The following is a 25,481-nucleotide window of genomic DNA, read 5'->3' as shown; positions in this document are numbered from 1 at the left end:
AAAGAAAGAAAGAAAGAAAGAAAGAAAGAAAGAAAGAAAGAAAGAAAAATAAGAAAGTTAAAGGAATTTAAATAAGTCTTTTTTCTTGTGGACCTTATCAGAGCCTTCACTGTTCTAACATTCACTGGGACTCTTCATGCTGGATTACCCATTAACATATTAAAATGTAGCAGACATTTATTGAGTGTGCTAGACACTGTTTCTAGCACCTGGCCTTGATTAATTCATTTAGCGTTCACAACAACCCTGTCAGTTGGGTGCTATTATCCCCATTTTACAGTCCAGGACATTGGCAGAAGTAACTTTTCCAAGGCCATATGACTAGCAACTAGTGGAGCAAGGACTCAAACATGACTCCAGAGCCTGCGTCCTTCACTCTGCACACTGCTTCTCTATGCATATATTTTAGACACCAGGTAAGCAGAGGCACACAAATACCTCTTGAAAGATGTTGACATTTGATAGTTTTTCTCGAAAAAGCATCGAAAGAGAGATCATGAAAAATGAGAACCTTATGGGCCTTTTATTACTTTTTCTACTTTTTATTAATGGTTAATATGGTGTTTTGATTTACACATGGAAAAGTATCATGATCTTTTCCATACTAGAAGTTTGAATCCGGCCTAGGTACCTCTCCAAGAGGGGCAGCATTTTTCACAAGAAAAGTCTTTTTTCAAGTAGCATCTCAAAGGACTTAGGGTACCTGCCCATGTGTTGTGAAATGCTGGGTCAGGAGAACTCCAAGCTCCCTTCCATGCTAAGAATGTACGTTGGAAGCAGGGAAGAAATGAGGGCCACTGTCTCCCTCCTGCCTGAACAGGCTGGACCCTGTAACCCTGACCACCTGCCAGAACTGACTGCCTCCTTCCCAGTCTGGGTGGGGAGAAAGGCCCCTGGGAGGGCATGAGGGAGGGGACAGCAAAGCCTCCCGGCTCTGGCTGGAACCCTCCCATCTTCTATTACAGATTAAAGACTGGGACAAACAGGGTCTCATGGCCCAGGTTCTTCGCTATCATGTGATTGCCTGTCACCAGCTGCTTCTAGAAAACCTGAAATTGATCCCAAATGCTACTTCTCTCCAAGGGGAGTCAGTGGTCATCTCCGTCTCTCAGGTAAGAGAGGCCACCCACCAGGTGGGCATCAGGAAGATGCCCCTCTCTCTTCTCCTCTTCTTTACAGGAATACGAGTAATAGTGGTAATAACAACTAACACCTGTTGAGTGATTTCTATATGCCAGGTAGTATTTTAAGTATTGGATGTGTACTGACTTATTTAATCCTCAAAATAATCCCATGATGTAGATACTATTCTTTTCTCCAATTTACAAATTAGGAAACTGAGCTCAGAGAAGTTAAGTAACTTGTCCAAGGTCACACAGCAAGTAAATATTCACACTGGAACTGAAACTCAGAGGTTCAAGAGGTCGTCAGAACTGCTTTTGGGGGGGCGCCGGGGGGGGCTCAGTCGTTAAGCATCTGCCTTCGGCTCAGGTCGTGATCCCAGGGTCCTGGGATGGAGCCCCACATCAGGTTCCCTGCTCCAAGGGAAGCCTGCTTCTCCCTATCCCACTCCCCCTGCTTGTGTTCCCTCTCTCAGTGTCTCTCTCTGTCAAATAAATAAATAAAATCTTTAAAAAATAAAAAAAAAAACTGCTTTGGTCAGGAGCCAGCCAGGGATGAAAACTTTTGACCAAAGCCACTTGGCCATGCTGGTCCCCTCGCTCCCCACAACAGAGAAACAAGCGGTGACTGTAGACTCCATTGCGGAGAGAAACAAGTGTGTGGTGGGGGCCGAAGGTAGTATAAAGAACACATGTGAAAAAGGAGCCAATCTGGATCTGCTTGTTATTTCATATTTGAGAATCACAGTGAAATGATCATTGTGGTTGGTTTTCTGCTATTAACTTCTGCAGGTCAGATTACAGGCTTGTCTCAGTTTTCTTTTTATAATCATAATAAATAAATGGGCTCAAGGATCTTCAGATTTTGCCCACAGCTCTACTTAAACGTTCACTTTCATGATGAGTTAGCATGTTGGTAAAAGCATTCTGAAAGAAGTAATTTCATGTCTCTCTTTGTGCTCATTTCTTTTTTTCTTTTTTCGGTTAATTTCAGGACACAGTTTATATAAATAATAAGGCTAAGATCATATCCAGTGATATCATCAGTACCAATGGAATCATCCACATCATAGACAAATTGCTGTCTCCCCAAAACTTGCTTATCACCCCCAAAGATGCCTCTGGAAGGATTCTGGTGCGTGAACTCATTGTCATACTCTCAGCACAGAGTGACCTATAATAATCATAATTTATTATCACAATTCTGATTTTAAGCCATCATTTTGAGACATTTTAATTTTGCTGCTTCAGTCTCAAGCTACTATTAAAAGCCTAGTGAATATTATTCTAAAAGAAGTAAATAGGTAAAAGTCTAATTAGATAAATGGATTTTATAAGTTTTTCTTTAGTTTCTACAAAGACTGGAAGATGGAGAAATTACACAGATGGATGAGACAGATGATAGGTAGAAAGATAAATAGATATGGGGCACCTGGGTGGCTCGGTCAGTTAAGCATCCGACTCTTGATTTTGGTTCAGGTCATGATCTCAGGGTCGTGAGATCAAGCCCCGCATTGGGCTCCGCGCTCAGTGGGGCCTCTGCTTGAGGATTCCCTCTCTCTCTCCCTCTGCCCACATGCACTCTCTCTAAAATAAATAAATAAATCTTTAAAAAAAAAAGAAAGGTAGATGATAGATAGATAAATAGATATCACTCAAACCAAACCTGGAGTAAAACTCCTTTTCAATTGAAAGAAAAGACAATTTTGAATTTTATTGCTATTTATTAGTCTTGGCAAGGGTTTTTCATTGTAGACAACAGAACCCATTATACCTAACTTAAACAAAAAGGAGATCCTTAAGATACTAAGTTTATCACCAAATCCCTAAGAAAGCCAGAGAGCCAGATGCTACACAGCTGGGAGCAAAGCAGCTCAGGGAGACCCGTAAAGGGAGGAGCCCTGACCTTACCACGGGGCTGTCCTGACCTGTATCCAGCCTCAGCACCTGCAGCATGCAAGCCTGAACACCAGATGCCTCCACCATTGGGCCGGTCAGAGTCTCCCTCCTCGCAGTCACACCCACCTCAGGTGGTTTCCTTCCACCAATAAGTCTGGTAAAAACCCTTGTGCTTGCTGGATGCTCTATCACCTAGGAGGCTGTAGCTGCAAGGCAGTCTGGGAAAATGAAGTGCATAGCCCTCCAGCCTCTGTAACGCAGAAAGGGTACCTTGGAGCTGGGGTGGGTGCTGATGAGCCAATCCACAGTACCTGCGCATTAGCTTACCCTCATTCTGTTCGGTTGCGCTTTTGTTAAAGTGCTTTGTGAACTGTATGAAGAAAAGTGTCATTCCTATTCTTATTATCTTTGCAGCAAAATCTTACGACAGTAGCAACAAACCATGGCTACACCAAATTCAGCAACCTACTACAGGTAAAGACCTAGGGGGTAACCTGCCTAAGGAGTTTGGTTTTGGGGAGGGTTTTGTTTTGTTTTGTTTTGTTTGGGGGAGTTTTGTTGTTGTTGTTTTGTTTTGTCATTTGGTGTTTTATTTGGGGCGCTAGCCAGCTGTCTTGGGATCTGTGTCGGGAAGTCCTGATTTTCTATAGAGCGAAGTCATGCTCTGCGATTCCATTCCCCAGATAGCGTAGGGTTTGTTCGGCTATACAGTGTACATTGGCTGAATTAGACACTGAAGTATTTGAGACAGGAGCAAGGGAAAGGAATTAGAGTGTACCTGTCCCTGAAATAGGTGTTTCACATCTGGAATTATGGCCTCCATGATAGAGATGGGCAAGCCAAGGTGCAGATGTGGAAAATCAACACCTGTGGCATAAATAGAAATTGCACTTAAAACTATATCTTTCTCACTTCAGACACTTTTCCCACAAATTGAGTAGAGAAACTTCTTGTTCAGACAAAGATTTCAGAAGAGAATCAGGGAGGGACAGGGTCCTCCAAGTTCCCCTCTCCTCCACCTACCCTGAGATGTCCCAGCCCCCCACCCCACCCCCCCACCCCTGAGGCACAGTCTACAAACCTCTGCACAAACCAGCGATTTCCAAAATGGCCTAGGGCTCACTCTCTGGGGGGCTTTTCAGAAATGGAGATTTCAGGGTGCTCAAAATGAGACTCTCCAGGGAGGTTACAGGCAAGTATCTTGGCCAGCTCACCCAGCCCCAAAACCTTATAGTCACCCCCACACCTGAGCATCTCAGAACTTGCTTTGATAGCAAGTTAGCAAACCTCTCTGGGGCTCAATAGAAGGGAATAATAAAGCCTACTTCATAGGGCTGCTGGGAAAATTACAAGGACTAATGGACATGATGCACCCAGGTTATAGAACGCTCTCAGAGTGATTCCCCTCCACTTATCTGGCCATTTCTTTTTTGAGTCCATGTGAGCTAGAAATCTTTTTTTTTTTTTTTAGATTTTTTTATTTATTTATTTGCGAGAGAGAGAATGAGAGATAGAGAGCACGAGAGGGAAGAGGGTCAGAGGGAGAAGCAGACTCCCTGCTCAGCAGGGAGCCCGATGTGGGACTCGATCCCGGGACTCCAGGATCATGACCTGAGCCGAAGGCAGTTGCTTAACCAACTGAGCCACCCAGGCGCCCCATGTGAGCTAGAAATCTTATAAATACATAGGAGTATCTCAATATTGTGTAAGTTTCACTTTTTTAAGTGAAATATGGGGAAAATGCTAAGGGGGTCATCCAGAAATTAAAATATTTGGGCAATACTAGCAAACAAACAAACAAACAAAAAAAAGGTACTTGTTAAAGGTTCTTTTTCTACTCACAAAAGCCCAGAATTTGGCTGGCTGTTTTGCAATCTAAGAAAATGAGGGTCAGAATGGTTGAGGTGTGATGGACCTCTAGTCTCAAGCTGTCACCGTTGAACCAGTTGGAGTCCCAATAAGCCCCCAGGGTAGGCACGAAGGGGATCCCCCCAACCCTGGCTGGCTTTGGGCCTCAGAAAGACACCGTGCCTCACCCCGTGGCTGGGCTTTGCTGTGCACGCACCCAACTCCCTGTGTTTCAGGATGTGGGCTTGCTGGGCATCATCACTGACCCTATCCACACTCCAGTCACTGTCTTCTGGCCCAGCGACCAAGCCTTGCAAGCCCTACCCCCCGAACAACAGGATTTCCTGTTCAACCAAGACAACAAGGACAAGCTGAAGGAGTATTTGAAGTTCCACGTGATCCGAGATTCCAAGGTATTTCGTTTGCATAGAGATGGGGTCCATTCCAGGAATGGTCAGTGTGTCTCCACCTCCGAGGTACAAAGGAGACCTGAGCAGCCCCTGTCCCACTCTGTCCTCCTCCAACTGGTGGGTTAATTGACGCCCACAGTGTGCCAGGCATGTACCATTTCTCCGACCATTATTTTTTTTTCTAACATTAACCAGTACCCAGGAGCATCATTCCTCTGCCCCAGGTCACATGGCCAAGTGGCCGTTGGCAACAGCTCCCAAGTGTGTCCAGGTGGGCTCATTCTCCCCCAATTCCAAAATTTCTAGGCAAAGGGCTGATTCAGCCAGGTGCAATCAGCGGTTCACCCCTGAATGGACCCACCGTGACCAGGGAAGCAAGGTCTTGTAGGCACGTGGACAGCTCTTGCTGAAACCCTGTCACCGTGCGTCCTCAACCAGGACCCATGTCTCTCTCCAGGAGTGAGTCTGTCTAAGCCCAGAAGGCCAAGTGCCCTAACTTTGGCTAAGTCACAGGACCTGTGTTAGGGTCTTAGGGCTGCATAATAAATAACCACAAACTGGGTGGCTTGAAACAACAGAAATGTATGCCCTCAGAGGTGTGGAGGCTGGTAAGTCTGAAATCAAGGTGCTGACAAGGTTGTTCCTTCTGGAGGCTCAGACAGAGAATGCGTCCCATGTTTCTCTCCTAGCTTCTGGTGGTTGCTGGAAATCCTTCGTGTTCCTTGGCTTGTCGATGCATCCCTCCAGTCCCTGCCTCTCTTGTCACATGGCTGTCCTCTCCCTGTGTATTTCTATGTTTCCACATGTCGTTCTCTTCTTCTCTTTTCTTCTTATAAGGACACCAGTCATATTGGACCAAGGGCCCACCCGACTCCAGTGTAACCTCATCTTAACTAATTACATCTGCAATGATCTTATTTCCAAGTAAAGTCATATTCGGGGGTAATGGGGGTCAGGATGTCAATAAAACTTTTGGGGGGTCACAGTTCAACCCATAACCACGCCCTATGCCATTTCCCTGACCCACGGATCCTGTCATTGGCTTCATACACCTACGCGGCATCTGCCGTGGACTCCCCAACATAGAGGAGGCACAGAGGGGTGACTGAAACTAGCCCAGCTGGAGGAGACTTTCCCTACAGAAAGAATTTCCAGCTTCCTTGAGGGCCCATGATGAGTCTTCCTTTTGATTATGTCTGCCGTCATTTTAAAGCTGGAAAAACTTGTGTCTGGATTTGGTTTGCTGGCAAAGCTCCTTTGGGCGCCTCTGCAGCCCAGATGTGGCGTATTAACGTGGCACCATCTCTCCTACAGATTTTAGCGGTGGATCTCCCCAGGGCCACTGCCTGGAAGACCCTGCAAGGCTCAGAGCTGGGTGTGACGTGCGGAGCTGGCGGTGACATCGTGAGTATTCACAACAGTCCCCAGCCACCGCCCCCTCAAGGGAATATTCATTTTTCCCTCGGTTGACAGCTAGCTCTTTTCTCTGGCTGCCTTTGGGGGTATTACGCTCAGAGTGGGTATTTAGATACGAAGAACCTGATAAATCCTGGCCCAGCACAAGCCCTGGTAGCGGGTGTTAGGGAGCCCCCCACCCTTTACACTTGTGGGGAGCAGCTTGGGGTTGATTTTTTTTTTTTTTTTGAGCATTTATTTTGCAGTGTGAGACACTCCGCTGAAGCAGGAAAGCACACTGCCATTCCTTTGCCTTCCATCCCAGCCCCCCTACAGCCTCACCTCTGGCCCCTTGTTGGCAGTCAGAGCCAGCTCTGGGCTGTATCTACCAAGATCAGCCAACAGAGAGAAAGTTCACAATTTTCGCCTTCCCGGGCTAGTTCCTGAACCATAATGCCTCCCTGAAATACCATATAAGGAATGGGTCTGATGGGATAACGTAGCCACATCCTGTATCCTGCATATCACAGACAACCCACAATGACAGTGGCTTAAATATATAAGGGCGTGTGTCTTTTAAGAAGAAATCTGGAGGCGGCCAAGCCAGAGCTAGCATGATGGCTCACTGGGGGAGGGCCTTCTGTTTGCTCTACGACCTTCAAGGAGCCTTCTTAGAAGAGCCAGACAACATTCTGTTTATAGCTTATGACCACCCAGAATCCCTTTGCTGTTTGCAGTGGAGTTGCATTGAATTTATAAACTGAATATGAGAAATGTTAGCATCTTTACAGTCCAACTTCTAGAAGGTTATTCCAACATACTTACCCTCTTGAGATTAGCTGTACTATTTCCATAGATCAAACTGGACACCTATCAAAGAAGTATAGTAAGAATGTCCACTGCTCATTCAGGTGCTAATAGAGCTTTCAGAGCACTTGGCAATGTATTATTTAGTTTGAGTTTTATAACCACCCTATGCAATGGAATCCTTAATCCTATTCACCTGGTGAAAGCAATTAAACCTCAGAGAAGTTCAGTAACTCGCTCACGGTCACACAGCACATAAGTGGAGGTGGAGGATTTAACCAGTTTTCCAGTGCTCTTGCCACTAATCACACTGTGTCCATCCCAACAATAGATGCTGAGATTTATCTTCCCCCCCCCCCACCCCAGAACTTTCTAAATGCATTTTGCTTCCTCCGGGGGTGGGTGGAGATGTATTCAACAATTTACTAGCTGGGTGAACCCTAAGGAAGAAAGTTCTAATGTCTCTAAAGCACGATTTAGACAATGCCTAGTACATGTGAAAAGAAGTCATCATTATAGAGTTACAGCCCATCACTTGTATATCCTAAAAAAAAAAGGTCGTGGCCACACTTGGCTAGAAGCTAGCATGAAGTAAAAGAAACAAAACAGGGGCGCCTGGGTGGCTCAGTCGTTGGGCGTCTGCCTTCGGCTCAGGTCGTGATCCCAGGGTGCTGGGATCGAGCCCCGCATCGGGCTCCCTGCTCTGCGGGAGGCCTGCTTCTCCCTCTCCCGCTCCCCCTGCTTGTGTTCCCTCTCTCACTATGTCTCTCTCTGTCAAATAAATAAATAAAATCTTTAAAAAAAACAAAAACAAAACAAAACAAAACAAAAAAACAAAAAAAACACACTACTGCACAGGAAGTGGCCACGTGACCCAGCCTGTCACCCCCGCTGCCCCTGTTCCTACTCTGCTGGAGGCCGCGCGACAGAGGGCCCCCAGTGTGGGCTCAGAGGCTGCCGGCCTGGGTAGGCGTGCCCACACCACCCCTCCCCGACCCCTGGGCCTGGGGCAAGGTATGGAACCTCTCCTGTCTCCGTTTTCTCATCTCTAAACAGGGACCCTAGTAATAGTTGCTGTCCTCGAGGGTGCTGTGAGGATGAAAGGAACGTGCACAGGTACACAGCATCACTCGGCACATAATACATGCTGGCTGTTGGCTGTATATATCTTATATCTATAAGAATTTATATATATACATTTATATATATATATATATATATATATACACTTCTTTCTGAGTCTTGCAGGTGCTGGCCGCCTTAGATGGCCTTAGGAAGAAGAGAAGTCTGAGAAGGATTGTTGACTGTTTTTTTTCTCTCTCTCTCTCCTCTCCCCCCTCGCAGGGCGAGCTCTTCCTGAACGACCAAACATGCAGAATTGTGCAGCGAGAACTCTTGTTTGACCTGGGTGTGGCCTACGGCATTGACTGCTTCCTGATTGACCCCACCCTCGGGGGTCACTGTGACACTTTTGCCACATACAATTTTTCGGTCAGTCCCCAAAACAGTACCATAATAGGAGATGGTTGGGGTTCAGCCCTCACGATCCCGCATGGTCTCTGCCGTGAAACCACTGAGGGCTGGTCCTCAGGGAGCCTGGGACCCACAAGATCTGAGGGCCAGATGATGGTGCTCCTCAGACTCAGAACCCACAAGCATCTACTTAGCCCTGCCCAGGCCTGGCACATTCCCGTTTACCCACCAGCCCACCTGTCCATTCATCCCCTAGCCATTAAGGAAAGAGTTGCTGGGTACCAACTGCATGCCCATTATCCTGCAACAAGCTATTTCTTTTCAAACCCACCTATCTCTTCAATCATTTGCCCATTCCTTCAACAAACATTTTTTGCTATTCTGCCAGATGAGACCATATGAAATTGCCATATTTGGCAGGGTATGATTACAAAAATGGCAACTTCATAGGGTTCAACCTAGTATTATATGCCACCCACACTGCCATTGATTTACTCATTCATTCGTTCATTTAACAACAGTGATTGAATGTCTACCCTGGGCCCTGCTTGTATGAGGCATTGTCATTTCACACTCATTCACCTGTCCAGTATCATGTTAGAGTACTACCTTGGAGCCAGCCATTTGGCTCAATGCTCATCTTACCCCTAAAGGAATCCAACAATAGAAGTTGTTGTCAGCAACTCTGTGATGTAGATTTGGAAACTGAGTCTCAAAGAGGGGAAGTGGTTTGCATGGCCAATTCTGGAACTGGTTGGCTTGGGTGCCTGGCAACGTCTAGGGGTTCAAGAAATACCCCAAGTTCTGGAGATACCAGGCAGCCAAAGTAGGAGATGAAAAACCAGTTGTCCTTCCTGCTGTAGAGGTTGTGGCCTTCTTAACTTCCAAAGTATATCTGCACACATTTTTGCAGTTAATAGTTTCCATCAGCAGTCCCCTGAAGACCAAATAGCAGCGAGAATCATTGTCTCTAGTTTGTAGATCAGAAAACTGAGGGTCAAAGAGTGTGCCTAGCCAGAAGTATCCTAGCTGGTTTATAGTGGGCACATTTCCCACTGCCACTGGACCAGATGCCTGAAGGACACTGCCCGCCCTGGTCCGGCTCTGTATAGCAGGGAACCCTTCGCCTCAAACAACAAAAACCAAGGAGTTGAGGGCCAAGACAGACCTTCAGAATCCTCCATGGCAAAGTCGCAGTGTGCTTGCTTTTGCATTTTTGATCAGAGCCAGAATTTTAATCAAGATTAAGTTCTTTGTCAACTCTCCAAGGCATTAACCAGGGGCATATCCTTGGGTTGCCCAATATTCTTGATTTTTAAGCATTTCTTTTCTTGCATACTAGGGAGATTGTTGGAGCTGCGCCAATACCCCCAGCTGCCCGAGGTGGAGTAAACCAAAGGTACTTATGAATGCAGTGATAATGTTTGGAGCGCAATGTTTGCTCCATTATCAGACCCCAGTATTCTGATAGGTGTGAGTGTGTGTGCATGGGTGTGCATTTGCGGGTCTGTTGTATAACTGCAATTAGCCTCATTCTTTCGACAACCAGGCATCCTTAGCCTCATTGAGCCCAGGCAACCTGTCAACCCAGTACCCACCTTCTAGGAACAGTCTAGAAAAATCGTGGATTATAGACTTAAAAGGGACTTCAAAGATAATGATAATTATACAAATAATAGCTGCATTTTGTTGGCTGCTATCCCTGTCCCTGGCTGTGCACTGGGCCCTTTATTTATTATACATTACCCCTCATTATAACTCTCATAGAAAGCTATTATTTCCTCCACTAATGGGGGAAAAAATTTATCTCAGAGAGGGTAAGCAATTAGGCCAAGACCACAGAGCTAATAAGGAGCAAAGCTAGAATTAGGGCCCAGAAAGCAACGTAGGAGTAATGGTTAAGCCAGTGAAATTTGGAGCCCACGGCTATGGGATCCAATTCCAGTGGGTAATCTTCGGCAAATTACATAATCTATATAGTTTTTCCTCCGTAAGATGGAGCTAATAACCATTCTGTGTGTGGCTATTAGGTAAAATGCATTTTAAAATGTGGGTACAGAGCCTGGCACATAGTAAGCACTCATTAAATATTGCTTTTTTACTTATCCCAAAGCCAATTTCCCTCTACTCTACTAGTAAAACCTCTTAACAAAAACACCCCTTGAATTAAAAAAAAAAAAAAAAACACGCCTGTCAAACAAAATGGAACTATTCCTTCCCTACTGATGATTTGGGGGCATTACCACAGAAGACCCTCCCCCATGGAAACCCTCTCTGCCCCACTCCCTCCCCAAGAAACCGCACCCTTTGCATCTACACCCCTAAGAAAAGAATTCCTTGTAAAGGGCTCCGGGGGCCATGGAGTCCCATTCTCAATTTGGGCAGTACCAGGATCCTCCGCTGGGGGCGGACTAGAGCCAAAGAGCCCAAGTCCGGGCGGTGGAAGGCAGAGGGTTAGTGCGCTTTCTTCCTTTAGGGCGTGAAGGAGAAGTGTCGATACAACATGTCCTTCAAAGGGTACCTGGAAGGCTGCCGGGAGCAGTGCACCATGGTGATACGGCTCCCCAGGTGCTGCAAGGGCTACTTCGGGCGAGACTGTCAGGGTGAGGGCGCCTCTTACCACCTCGCGATTCTGAAAGGATTGTGCGATCGGAAGTACGGACGCTGTAAAGCAAGGGTGGGGGAGGGGGCGTCGGAATGCATTGCTCCCGGTAACCCCTCTAAGAAAAGATCCGCAATCATTCTAAAGAGTTGCATAGCTTTCCTTCTACTTTTTCCTTGTGTCGTATTTTGTTTTTTACAGAGCTGAGACTCTCCTGTGCATCGATTGTCGTTGTGTTGTGCTTTTTTGCTCAGCATGATAGCATCAGACATTTCCCATGGTGCTAGAAACACCGTATTTCATTTCTGAGGCTAGTCCAGGATACTGATGAGCACATGAGTTTAAATGCATAGAATTCTACCTTGGCAGGATGTTATGCTAATATGAGGTCTGGGGGCCATTGTTTCCTGGACACCCCACTCCATTATGGGATGTATGACATCACCTCCCTCTCTTGCCTCACCAGGAAAGGACTCCTTGCCAAAGGACATTTAGGCCCATCCTGAAATCTTGGTGTATAGATAAAACTTCTGGCCAATCATGACAAATGCCATGGCACTTCCCATTGGCCACACATTGTTTTAATTAAGCACATTTATTGCATGCTACTTCCCATATATAACAACACATTTAACCCTGGCAACAACCTCTAAGAAGTAGATTCCATTGTTATCCCCACTTTATAGATGAGAAAATCGAGGCAGAGAGAGGCTAAGCAGCAAGCCCAAGGTTCCACAGAGTGTCCCCAGAAGCCATGGTTTTAACCACCATGGGTCCTCCATTCACTGTGGTCCAGTTGAGAAAATTCTGGGCTGGGAGTACACACGATTACCCAGTACCCACACTCCATCACTTAAGTGTGCACAAAAATCAGTGGCGTCCCTTACGTTTGCTCAGTGCTTTATGTTTTCAAAGTGCTCTCAGTTACAGTAACATTGTTTTAAAAGATGTTATTTATTTGAAAGAGCGAGCACGAGCAGGGGGAGGGGTAGAGGGAGAAGGAGGAGCAGACTCCCCGCTGAGCAGAGAGCCCAATGCAGGACTCAATCCCAGGACCCTGGGATCATGACCTGAGCCAAAGGCAAATGCTTAACCGACTGAGCCACCCAGGCGCCCTACAGTAACATATTTGATCCTCAGTCACAATGTGGTCTAGGTCATCATCATCATCATCTAGAGCTAAAAGAACTGAAGCTTCAAGAAATTCATCCCAGATCTACTCAAATCCAGGCCTCCCAACCCTCAAATACAACGCATGGTTCAGCATACTGCTCTGCCACGGTAGAATCCTATCAGATACATTTAAGTTCGTGCTCCTCAGGCCACTGGCTTGCCCTAAGCCTCTGGTGACACTATGTGGGTGTGTCCCCAGGGCCATGGTCTCTCTGGGCTCATGCAGATGAGCCCCGCAGCTGAGGGCCGATCAGCAGCACATAACAAAGGTGCTGAGCCGCTCTGGGTCTTGGGATACTGTTAAGTCACTGCTGTCTCGTCTCTTCCAGCCTGCCCTGGAGGAGCGGATGCGCCCTGTAATAACCGTGGTATCTGCCTCGATCAGTACTCGGGTATAGGCGAGTGTAGATGCAACACGGGCTTCAACGGGACGGCGTGCGAGCTGTGCCTGCCAGGGAGATTCGGGCCTGACTGTCAGCGTACGTGGCCCCCACTGCCCCTGCTTTAGCCTCTTGTTCAGCCGTGTGCTGTCCTCATCCGCATCACCTGCCTGACCCAGAAGCATCCCTCTTCCTCTCTCCCGTCCACCCACCTCCCATCCGCCTGCCTCTACATGCTTTTTCCCTCCCTGAATGTACTCCCAGTTGCCATCCACTGAAAGAGCCCCATCTCTAGAAGTGCAGTGCACATCCCCTGCAGCCATCCACATAGGCGGTGGCTGAACAACACTCATTCAGTCGTTCAACCAACATGCGTTTAGAGTCCTTATTCATATTGACCGCTCATGTTTACGGTCAATGTGTACGGAGCACCTACTATGTGCCAGGCAGGTATGTTTTATCATTTAATCCTCACAACTACCCTTCGTGGGAGGTACTGTTATTATCCCTACTCACCAGATGTGGAAACTGAGACACAAAGGGGCTAAGTGACTTGCTCAAAAGCCAGGAAACGTTCTAAGTTGTAGGGATACAGTGGTGTTGGAAGGGGGCCAGATCCCAACTCTCAAGGAATATACGCTCAGAAACAAAGGTAGTTATAAAGGTATAAAGAAAAAGAAGCAGGTGAAGGGGATGCGGAAGGCAGGCAGGCACTGTTTTAGAAGACATCTCACACCGGGCATTTTTGAGGCAAGACTGCAAAGAGGTGGGGGCGGGCGTGGGGACCTCCAACGGCAGCTCTGCGCGCACGAATTTGCAGTCGTGCTGGAAATGTTCTGTAACTCTCCCGTCGGGAATGGGAGCCACTAGCTACATGTGGCTCTTGAGCACTCAAAATGTGTGACCAAGGAACTGATTTTTTTTAATTTTAATTAGCTTAAGCTTACATAGCCCCAGGTAGTAGCAAGGGCTACTGTGCGGGGCGGCGCAGAGCAGAGGACTGGCTCTCCTGGAAGAGAAACGAGCACATGCGAGGGTCTCGAGGCAGAAGTGGGCGTGCCGTGCATCGGTGGTGGTGAGCAGAGTGGGCAAAGAGGAGGGGAGGAAGGAAATGAAGTCTGAAGGCCACCAGGGGCCAGGTAACGTAAGAGTTTCTTGGCCAGAGACAGCTCTTCATCTATTCTAAGCGTAATGCGCGGCCAGTGGAGGACTGTGAATGGCGGAGTGCGTTGAGCAGATTAGAAAGGATTGCTTCAGCTGCCCCAAGGCCAACACACGGTAAGAGAGCAAGAGCAGAAGCAGGGTCCCCTCTGGGGAACTGAATGCAACAATAGAGGTGAGAGCCGGGGCTGCCTTGGGCCAGGGGCATAGTGCTCAGGGTGGCAAGAAGAGAAAGAATTGGTGCATACCTTGAAGATTTCACTGTTAAATAGGTTTCTCTGTTAGGAGACCCCAGATAAGGTTCTGTCCTCTTCCTATTCTGTTACATACCCTACGATGCCCTCTGCTTCTGTGTTTATAACACTCACCAAGTGTATAACTACATGTTCGAAAGCCAGTTCCTCCTAGACTGTGAGCCCCGTGAGAGCAGGAACCTTATGGTGTATGTGGTTCACGGTCAGCTCATTGCCTAGTTGTGTCCAGCCCATGCTAGCCACTGACTATGTTATTCTGAATGAATGAATGAAAACGATGACATAAGCATGGTCCTCCCACACTGACAACACAGCCAACAGGTGGTCAGTGAGCTGGCTGATCGGATTTCCATCCCTGCTCACTGATTGCCCATCACCCTCCAATTTGCTTTACAGTCTGCGGCTGCTCAGCCCACGGACAGTGTGATGACGGCACCACGGGCTCCGGGCAGTGCTTCTGTGAAACGGGGTGGACGGGCCGCTTCTGCAACACTCAGACAGGTCTGTCCCGGGAGCGGGCAGCTCCCTGCAGCCCCACACTGCGGCAGGGCCTCCCGGGGCACCCAGCTGACTGGGGGGGGCGGGGGGGGGTGTCAGCGTGACCCCTGGAAAAAAACAACAAAGCAGGCGTTTCCTTTCCCACACGGAAAAGACGATCTGGATACATGACCCCAGGCCTCAGGAGTCCTGTGCAGTCACGGAAGGACCCAGCTCAGGCAGACAATACAGGGCTGGGCAGGAGTGGTCGCTCAGGATCGTGGTCCCGGGCCCAGACGTGTGCCAACGCAGAGGCCGAGTAGGTTTCACAGAAAATGCACACTTCTGTGGAGTCTGGGATCTGACCCCTGGTTCTGCTAGTTACTAGATGAATGGTCCTGGGTAACCCACTGGGTCTGGGCCTCCATGCATTCATCCACAAAAGGAAGTGCCTGGGGGTGTCTGGGGGGCTCAGTCGTTAAGCGTCTGCCTTCAGCTCAGGTCATGATCCCAGGGTCCTGGGATCGAGCCCCACATCAGGCTCCCTACTCAACGGTAGGCCTGCTTCTCCCTCTCCCACTCCCCCTGCTTGTGTTCCCTCTCTCGCTGTGTCTCTCTCTGTCAAATAAATAAATAAGTAAATAAAAAAGAAGTGCCTGTTCCACCCTTTGCAGGGGAAGAGGCGCTGACAAGAGTTGCCATTATCATTGTCAATCATGATCCTCGTCACACGATCTAGATCCTTCCTGAGCAGCCAGTTTTCTGAGGCATCCCGTACACCCTGAACCCTGAGTTCTGGTGGAATGTCCAAGATGTGAAGGTTGAATTACCCACTGTGAACCACTAGGGGCAGGAGGGCATGACTAAGTTCTCCCTCTGGGCTCAAGCAACCTGAGATCCCAGAATCCCTGCACCTCCCCTCCTCCCTGACCACCCCGTGGCTCCACGTTGCTTGTTGACTGGTCTGCCCCATTCACTCACCAGAGCTCCAGACTTCTCCCAAACTGAGCGGTGCCCTCAGAAGGCCATGGAATTTCTCCTCCAATTCAACCATCTCCTTCTGGGGACCCCATACCCATAGGGCCAAAGAGCTAATCTGCCAAATGTATCCTTGTTGAGGTATGAAGTTTTAACTGGTTGCCCATAAAGGTGACATATTACCTAAAATCTGACTAACATTGCAGAGTTAATGTGTTAATATTACGGAGTAATTCTGGAATCTCAGAATCTCCAGGCTGGGAGGAACCTTAGCAAATCACCCTATCCTCCCGCAGAAGGGGCACTTCTGAAACACGGGGACAGGCCAGACAGCGAGTCTTGGTGCATCCCGCGTCCTCACACCACAGGTACAGCAAGAATGGTAACCTCTTTGTTTGCAGCCTTGCCCCCCGTGTGCACGCCTCCTTGTTCTGTTCATGCCATGTGTAAGGAAAACAACACGTGTGAGTGTAACCTGAGTTATGAAGGGGACGGATTCACATGCACAGGTAGGTGCCATTGGGGCGCGTGTGAAATAGAGCGGGGCAGGAGCAGAACGGGACTTGGTCAGAGTGCCTGGACTTCATCCTGACCCTTCCACTCCTGCCTGGGCCATTTTCCCAATACCTATCCTCTCTGTGATTCTGTCTCCTTAGTGGGTTTGCCCATGCCTGACCCACCCACCTCCCAGGTCATTGCTCTGAAATCACTTTGCACGCTCAAAGTGATGCACTTTATTGTACAGTGTTTTTGTAACTCTCCAGGTAATCCAGCCTTACTTCAAAAAAAAATTCAGAAGATATATTATAGTACTAAAAGAAAAACAACAGTTACTCTCATCAGTTGGTGAAAATCACTCTGACCACTGCCATGTCTGTAGTTAGTAGTTAAGACATAGGTTCACCCGTGCAGAGACCCAAAGGGACAGTGGCATAAACAAGGCAAATGTTTAGATGTGTATTTTTATCTCATATAGTAGTTTGAATGGAGGCATCCAAAGCTAACATAGCTCTGAAAGGACATCTGGGAGCCCAGACTCCTTCTATCTTGTTGCTCTGCCACCATTCACTTGCCTGGCCTGAGACGGTCAGTACCATCAGCACATCCCAGGCAGCAGGATCAGGAAGGTGAGGAAGGAGGCAAACTTCCTTCCCTTTAAGGATGCACCTAGAAGTCGTTAAAAATTTTGTCTGTTCCCATGCCATGGGCTGGAGCCCCATCATCTGTCATACCTAGTTGCAAAGGAGTCTGGGAAATGTAGTCTTCATTTAGGCAACCATGAGCCCACTAAAAATCTCTTACTATAGAAAAAGGAGACAATAGGGCGCCTGGGTGGCTCAGTCGGTTAAGCGACTGCCTTCGGCTCGGGTCATGATCTCAGGGTCTTGGGATCGAGCCCTGCATCGGGCTCCCTGCTCTGCGGGAGGCCTGCTTCTCCTTCTCCCACTCCCCCTGCTTGTGTTCCCTCTCTCGCTGTGAAATAAATAAATAAAATCTTTAAAAAAAAAGAAAAAGGAGACAATAGATATTGGGAGAAACCTACCCGTCTATGCCACATGTACTTGCTAACTTTTTCATGAATAAATATGCAAATAAAGATACATAGTTTCTTTACAGAAATGAGATCTCGCTATACCTGCTGTTTTGTAATCTGCTACAAAGCAGTCCAGAACTAGGTCACTGGTCAACAACCGCAGCAAAGACCCAGGTTCTCTCTCTCCACTCTGCTCTCCTTAGGATGAGGCCTTTTGTCCTCATGTTTATTCTCTCAAAATCTCAAGCAGCTGCCATGACTCCAGGCAAAAGCCAGGCAAGAGACATCAGATGGCTTCCCTGCTGCTCCTGAGGCTAGAGCTAATCTAGTATTGGGTTGAAATTTGGGAGATCGTGAAAACAAAGGTCCTATCAAGTAGCACAACACAGTGGGGAAAGCATGGGCTTTGGGGGTCAAACCAAGCCAAACCAAGTTTAAATCCCAGGCCCACCACATAATCACCGTTTTGCCTTTGTCAGGTCAGTTAAACTCTCTGAGTTTCAGTTTGTTCATCTGTAGAATGGGGGCAACGATGCCCATCTCATGAAGTGCTCAAGAGTACCATAACTACACACACACACACAAACATGCACGCAAACACACACGCACGCAAACACACACACAACTGTCTTAACATTAAAAACCCAAACGCACTCCAAAAACTACCGAAGTGGAGCCTAGAGGTATGTGACAAAGGGGGTCAGAGGTGCACAGGGGTCATCAGGCCTGGTCTCAGAGGCTATCAGCCGCAGGATTCTAGTGTTCGCAAAGGCTAGACCAGGGGCTACAGGGAATGGGGAGAGAAGACCCCAACATGCTGGGGCCCATTTTCTTCCCAATGCCACTCATCCCAGGGTGACCCATGCCCCCGTCTGAAGCCCACATTCTACAGACAGTGGTTCAATGAGCCCTCTCCCCTCTGCTCCTGCAGTTGTGGATTTCTGCAAACAGAACAACGGGGGCTGTGCGAAGGTGGCCAGGTGTTCCCAGAAGGGCACAAAGGTGTCCTGCAGCTGCCTGAAGGGCTACAAGGGGGACGGCCACAGCTGCACAGAGATAGACCCCTGCGCCGATGGCCTCAACAGTGGGTGTCATGAGCATGCCACCTGCAAGATGACCGGCCCGGTGAGTCTCTCCTCCCCCTGGGAAACTTGGGAGCAGTTCTGTGCCTTGCTCAGCCTCGCTTCACTCTGCTTACCGTTCAGCCTCCTCCTCAGCTTCCTTCCCACCGGACTCTACGTCTTAAGTCCCAGACTAAATGCCAAGTGGCATCCTAAGCAGAAAAGGGACATGAGTGGGAAAACTGGTGAAATCCACATAAAGTCTATTATTCAGTTGATAGTAATGTGCCACCATTCATTTCTTAGTTTTGTTTTGTTTTGTTTTTTTATTAGAGAGAGAGAGCACAAGAGCAGGGGGAGAGGGAGAGGGGAGGGAGAAGCAGACTTTCCGCTGAGCAGGGAGCCCAATGCGGGGCTGGATCCCAGGACGCCGGGATCATGACCTGAGCCTAAGGCAGATGCTTGATCGACTGAGCCACCCAGGCACCCCCATTTCTTAGTTTTGACGGAGATACTATGATTAGGTAACGTAGGGGAACCTGGAGAAGCGTATATGGCAACTCTCTCTGCTATCTTGGTAACTCTTCTCTAAATCTAGAATTATCCAAAGTAAAAAGTTTATTAAAACGAAAAATGTCAGCAAGGAGTGGGGGGAAAGTGCAGCTTTGGGCACCCACTCAAGTCTTTTTAGAATAGGATCAGTGCCCTGATGCCCAGTTCATCTGTTGGGAAGAGAAGATGGTGGAAGATAATGTCCATTACAGTCTTTAAGTGTGAACTTAGAGTCACTCTCTGAGTCTTAGCTCCCGCACTTACACTCTGTAGCCTGGGGCCAGTTACTTGATTTCTCCAAGCCTCCGTCTCCTCGTTTGCCAGGTGAGCCTAATAATAATACAGCCCTCATAGAATTGTTGTGGGGATTAAGTGAGATCATTCATTGATTCGGCAAGAGGTCATCAGGCACCTACTACGTACTGTTGTCGGGCCCAGGGACGTAGCATTGAAACGTGTGGGGAGAGGGGCAATGCTCTGTGCAGGAACAGGTGCAGGAGATACTTCCAGAAAGCCCCAAGAGTCAGGAAGAACTTAAATTAGGCCAGTGTGATAGAAGGGACGGGAAGAATTGCTTTATTTAACGGGTCAGGACTCTCTCTCCGAGGAAACGACATTTGCACTGAGATGACATTTCGTCATGAGCCTGTACAAACATGAGACGTGGCCGTGACTTAATTGCCACTATTTACAGGCGAGGCATTTTCCTGGTGCTTCTGAGCATCTCCCGTACTGGATGGGGGCCCGCAGAGCACATAGGGGTCCTGGGGTCCTAGAAAAGGGGCTTCTCATCTTTTCGGCTCTCCCCACAGGGCAAGCACAAGTGTGAATGTAAAAGTCATTACGTGGGAGACGGGATGGACTGTGAGCCGGAGCAGCGGCCCATCGACCGCTGTTTGCAGGACAACGGGCAGTGCCACGCCGATGCCAACTGCGCCGACCTCCACTTCCAAGGTCAGTATGGCTGGGGGCTGCCTTCAGACTTGGGGAAGGGACTCGTGCGAGAGCGAACGGGAACGGAATTAAAAACCGGGCCAAACAGCCCGCGCATTGCCCAGGACCCAGTGCCCAGGGGGGAGCGGGCTTCGGTGGCAGAGGACTGGAATCACTCGCATCTGGACCCGGAGTCTTAGAACCAGGAGGGAGCGCAAAGGTCATCCGTCGTGAATTTTCCTGATACATGCTTTCCCCAAGTTGCTTAGCAACCATCGATTGGAACTGAATCTAAGGAGCATAGTTTAGGGCTTAAATAAGAAAGAGGAAGCACCTGCCATGTGTAGATGCAACTTCTCAGCAGTTGTTTTGATAATACAACTTGATCGGCAGGTAGGGCATTCTCCTCCAAGGCTGATCTGAATGGCTTGTAATGAACCCACAGGGGTCATAAAACTAGGAATCACAACACACAACAAAGTAGAAAGCCAAATGGGACGTGCAGAGGTGCAGGTGATAGGGCATCTTGAAACCTCATGGAGGAAATCCACGAAGGCCCCAGGGACATCATTCTGAGCCAGGGCAGGGAGGGACTGCAGGGGTTCAGAGAGTGACTTGGGGCATTACGTGCTATGGCCGATCAGGGTTTATTGCGTGTCTCTGACTGGTATGGGGTTGTTTTAGAGACATGGTAATTCTAGTGAGGCAGTTTTTACATATCTCAATAATAACTATTGAGTTAACACCTGTTACGTACTGTCTTGGATTGCTACCATCGACTGGGTGGCTTAAAAACAACAGAAATGTGTTTCTCACCATTCTGGAGTCTGGAAGTCCAAGATCAGGGTGCCAGCATGGTCAGCTTCTAGGGAGGGCCCTCTTCCAGGTTCAGACTGCTGTCTTCTTGTGTCCTCACATGCAGAAGGGGCTAGGAAGCTCTCTGGGGTCCCTTTTATAAGGGCACTAATCTGGGACGTGTGGCTGGCTCGGTCAGTAGAGCATGCAACTCTTGATCTTGGGGTTGTGAGTTTGAGCCCCATGTTGGGTGTAGAGATTACTTTAAAAATACACACACACACACGCACACACACTAACCCCATGCAAGAGGGCTTTCCCCTCATGACCTAATTACCTCCCAATGGACCCACCTCCTAATACCAACACATTCGGAGTTAACATTTCAACCTATGAATCTGGGGGGACACAAACATGCAGTCCATAACATGAACAAAATCCTAAGACACCTCAAATCCCTTTTGGGGATGAGATAGAAGAAGCATAAGAAAGGAAAGTACACAGGATATATGACATTGTCTCCTTGCAAGGGGATTCCCAGTGTAGCTGAAGAAATTTTTTAAACTGAGAAGACAAGGAAAGGCAAGTCACAAAACAGAAGACAGCAGTTTATCTCGTGCTGATGGTTCAACTGAAATGAGAGAGAGCAAGAATAGAAAAAACTGAAAGCAGGGACTCGAACAGATACGTGTACACCCATGTTCCACCGAAAGGTGGAAACAACCCTAGTGTCCATCAACAAATGAATGGATAAATACACTGTAGCCTATCCCTGTGGTGGGATATTATCTGGTCCTGGAAAAGGAAGGAAACTCTGGCATGTGCTGTAACATGAGTGAAACTTGAAAACATTATGCCATGTGAAATAAACCAGACACCACAGGACAAATATTGTGGACATATGCAAGGGATCTATAACAGGCAAATTCATAGAGACAGAAAGTAGAATAGAGATTACCAGGGGCTGTGGGAAGGGGGATGGAGAGTCACGATTTGATGGTGACCACATTTCTGTTTGGAATGATGGAAACATTCTAGAAATGGATAGTGGTGATGGTTGCATAACTTGTAAATCTACTTAACACCACTGAATTGTACCCTTAAGATGGTCAAAAAAGTAAATTGTATGTTATGTATATTTACCACTGTAAAAAAAAATATTTTGAAGAATAGTCGGAGATGGGAAAGATCTCTGGGTAAGATGAGAGAGGGAATCATTAGAGAAGCCTAATAGAGGCCTGGGACTATGGTGGAGACTCAAAAGATGTCAAGCCAAAGACCTCAAGGTAACAGGGTCTCAACTAGGAAGAAGGGTGAGCCCAGGGCACCCCTATGGGCAGAGAGGGTGGTGCTCTCTTTCTGTCTCAAGAGAGCAAACCCCGTGGTGGTTGGGTTAAAGCAGATGGGAGGGAATATGGCGCAACATTTGAAAGCTTGGTTGGGGACATTCTATGTTCAAGGTGAGGCTACCAAGCAGAGGGATTCTATAGGCAGTTGCTATTTAGGATGGGGGCTGAAATGAGCAGCTGGGACCAGGGATCTGTGAGCCATTTACCTCAAAGAGTGTGAAGTCAAGAAAGTGCTTGGCTTTTTTCATTAAGGCACGGTCCATCAGCCAGTCCTGCCTGTTCCCACAGCTGACTCACAGGGGGAAATCTATTCGGCTCTTCTTTTCCGGGGGGCTTTTCTCTTCTGCTGTCTCACGAATGCTAAGAAAGTGTTGGGAGTTTTACTAAGTGACTGAGCATCATAACTGAACCCACCTTCTGTTGAAGCTGAGTGGGTACCCTTAGCAAGACAGTATGGCATTGGGATAAGACCCCAGCTTTCCCTGTGGGCATGGATACAGAGCCAACCCACACTCAGGAGGACATGCCTACTCTTACAGTTCAGAGGAAGGCAAACTGGTGCAGCCTTTATGGCAACCAGTTTAACCATGTGTGCTGAGAGCCATAAAATAATTCACGCCGAGACTTGGTAGCTCCATTTCAAGAAACCCATCCAATAGACACACAATCTAAGAAGGGAGTAAAGATAAACATACCATCTCAGCATTACTTTGTATCATAAAAGATTATAAATAACACGTATCTAACAGTCAAGGATGATCAAATGTACTGTTACACATCCACTCAAATGCACGATTAAGAATCATGTTGCCTTAGCAAGAAGACAAAGAAAAACATCTATCCATCCTTCCCCAAACTGTTATGCTGGTAAGTGTTTGCATTTTAGATAGGGCTGACAGGATCCTACAACCTGTGGAATATTCTACTGGACTATGGTCAAAGATCTTGAGCTTAGCTCTTTTTTGGTGTAGAAAGTGACCTTTTAGTGGCATTTGGTAATGAACTTGACAATGTAAAAATGTAACTCAGTTCTTGAACGGTCTCTGGTCTCTGCTTTCAGTTATCTGGCTAAAAAAGATTTCAGCCAGGAAAAAATGATAAATCTTTCAGTATCTTAGGGGAGAAATGGCTAGAAAACTTTTTTAAGGGCATAGTGGCGATCAGAAAACATACAGTCCTTGGCGAAAACTCTCTTTAAAGTATTTTTTCATGGCTGTAAAGTTCACAAAAATTATTCAATTATAAGTAGTGAGGGGGAAATCCTGTTGCTGGAGAAAATTTATAATATGGGGGAATAATCATGATTCAATGTTAAGTTTAAAAGAAGATTCCTAAAAACTCTATATGCAAGATGTTGCCACATTTGTAATGTATATGACATTTAAAGGAAGAGGTAAAAAGACTAGAAGAGTATGAAATTATATCATAATAAAAAGTTACCAAAAAAGAAAGTAAAAATTCTTTAGGGGAAGTACGCCAAAATGTTAGCCCTGGAGTAATGATTATTTCCAGGGAGTACGATTATAGGTGATTTTTGTTTATTTCTTTTCTTACTTGGATGGGTTGCCCAAATTTCTACAATGAAATGTGCTGTTCTTATAATGAGAAAAGAAGTAAATATTTTAAATGATGTGCTTCAACATACCTTGAAGGGAAATGGTTCGCACCCTGGAATATAGCTCGTCTTCTGCTTTGCCAGTCCTTTGCCAGGAGCCCTGCCAACCAGCCGGGCTGACCTGGACGATTGCTCTCTTTTCCCTTCTAGATACCACCGTTGGAGTGTTCCATCTCCGCTCCCCACTGGGCCAGTACAAGCTAACCTTTGACAAAGCCAGAGAGGCCTGCGCCAACGAGGCGGCAAGCATGGCAACCTACAACCAGCTCTCCTACGCCCAGAAGGTGGTCCCCAATTAGTCAGCACCACGCAGGCAGGGTCTGCAGGGGACGAGGAGCAGCCTCTTCTTAACACGAGGGAGACCTGGGCTGTTGCCTTCTTGGAGGGGAAGGAGGGTGCTCCTGGAGCAATGATAGCAATTCGTCGCATCCATCAGACATGTCCTGTGTGTCGGGCACCATGCCGGCTGGTGCTTTGTTGACAACCCTGTCCTTCCTTACAACGTCCCTGGAAGTAGGCATCACTATTCCCATTTTACAGACGGGGCAACTGAGGCTCTGAAAGGTTAAGTAATGTGCCCAGTGTCACCCAGACAAGAGGTGGCAGATCCAGTATTCAAAGGTAGCCCTTACTCCATGACATTCAACAGCCAAGGCAGAAGCACAGACTGGGAGTGCATGCCTCACAGCTGAAAATCAGAAGGAGTTCCATCACCATAGGCTTAGGATCTCCCTGAACCCACAAAACAGCCCAGTTTCTCTGAAATGTCTGGAGGGGCTGTGAAGGTCATGAATGGGGATTGCCCCAGCTCTTGGCTGCTACCAGGTCGGAGATGGAGCTCTAGCGAAGGCTACTCTCTTGGCCCCAAAAACCAGAAGCCCTGCTTATTTGGAAAGGCCAGCACCTTGGAGTTACCAGCTAGCAATTGCTCAGCAGGTGCAGAGGAGGTGACTGCCTATACAGTATGATTCTAGGGCCGCTCCTCCAGCCTCCCTCACCATCCAGTCTCTGCCTTCCTTCAGACCTGGCATTTCTTTATCAAGGAACAAAACCTCTGATGCCAGGCCCCAGCATATTGGAGGGTCTGAATATTTGCTTCTTCTGCTTGCCGATTTTGTAGCCTTGATCAGGCCATGGAAACCTCTGTCCTACTTGGCATGTTTGTATAGGACTAAAGGTAATAGGGCACAGTGATGGGTACATTCAGTTTCTAACATTAAGAGCTCTGGAATGGACTGCTCGGGCTTGAATCTCAGCTTAACTACTTGCTGGCTGTCTGACTTTGAGCAAGTTACTAACTCCTGTTTGCCTCAGCTTTGCCGATTATATGATAGGGACTTTTTTTTTTAAGTTTCTATCTTATAGGGTTGGTGTGAGGGTTAAAAGTGCTGACACAGGGAAAGCCCTTTACAATAGAATCTGGCCCAGAGTAAGGCCTCAATAAGTATTACAATGATAATAATGATGGTGATGATGGCGGTGACAGTGATGGTGATGATACTGATGATGATGGTGATGATGATGGTGATGATCATGGTGATGGTGATGATGATGATGAGGATGATCATGGTGATGATCATGGTGATGATCATGGTGATGGTGATGATGGTGATGATCATGGTGATGATCATGGTGATAGTGATGATGGTAGTGATCATGGTGAT

The 25,481-nt window shown here is 47.5% G+C and overlaps 1 protein-coding gene across 1 annotated transcript in view; it reads left to right on the top strand.

The window, feature by feature from the left end:
- Positions 1 to 25,481, top strand: part of STAB2 (stabilin 2) — a 145,665-nt gene that overhangs the window by 109,141 nt on the left and 11,043 nt on the right. Inside the window, 14 exon segments of the mRNA XM_021687579.1 lie at positions 966 to 1,112; positions 2,116 to 2,256; positions 3,435 to 3,494; positions 5,105 to 5,281; positions 6,593 to 6,682; positions 8,825 to 8,971; positions 10,296 to 10,352; positions 11,430 to 11,556; positions 13,058 to 13,207; positions 14,920 to 15,024; positions 16,380 to 16,487; positions 18,444 to 18,637; positions 19,938 to 20,079; positions 23,968 to 24,101. Coding sequence (XP_021543254.1) covers positions 966 to 1,112; positions 2,116 to 2,256; positions 3,435 to 3,494; positions 5,105 to 5,281; positions 6,593 to 6,682; positions 8,825 to 8,971; positions 10,296 to 10,352; positions 11,430 to 11,556; positions 13,058 to 13,207; positions 14,920 to 15,024; positions 16,380 to 16,487; positions 18,444 to 18,637; positions 19,938 to 20,079; positions 23,968 to 24,101 — 1,779 coding nt within the window.

Source organism: Neomonachus schauinslandi, chromosome 5, assembly GCF_002201575.2.
Source record: "Neomonachus schauinslandi chromosome 5, ASM220157v2, whole genome shotgun sequence".
NCBI classification, from domain to species: Eukaryota; Metazoa; Chordata; class Mammalia; order Carnivora; family Phocidae; genus Neomonachus; species Neomonachus schauinslandi.
This window is presented reverse-complemented; position numbering and strand designations above follow the sequence as displayed.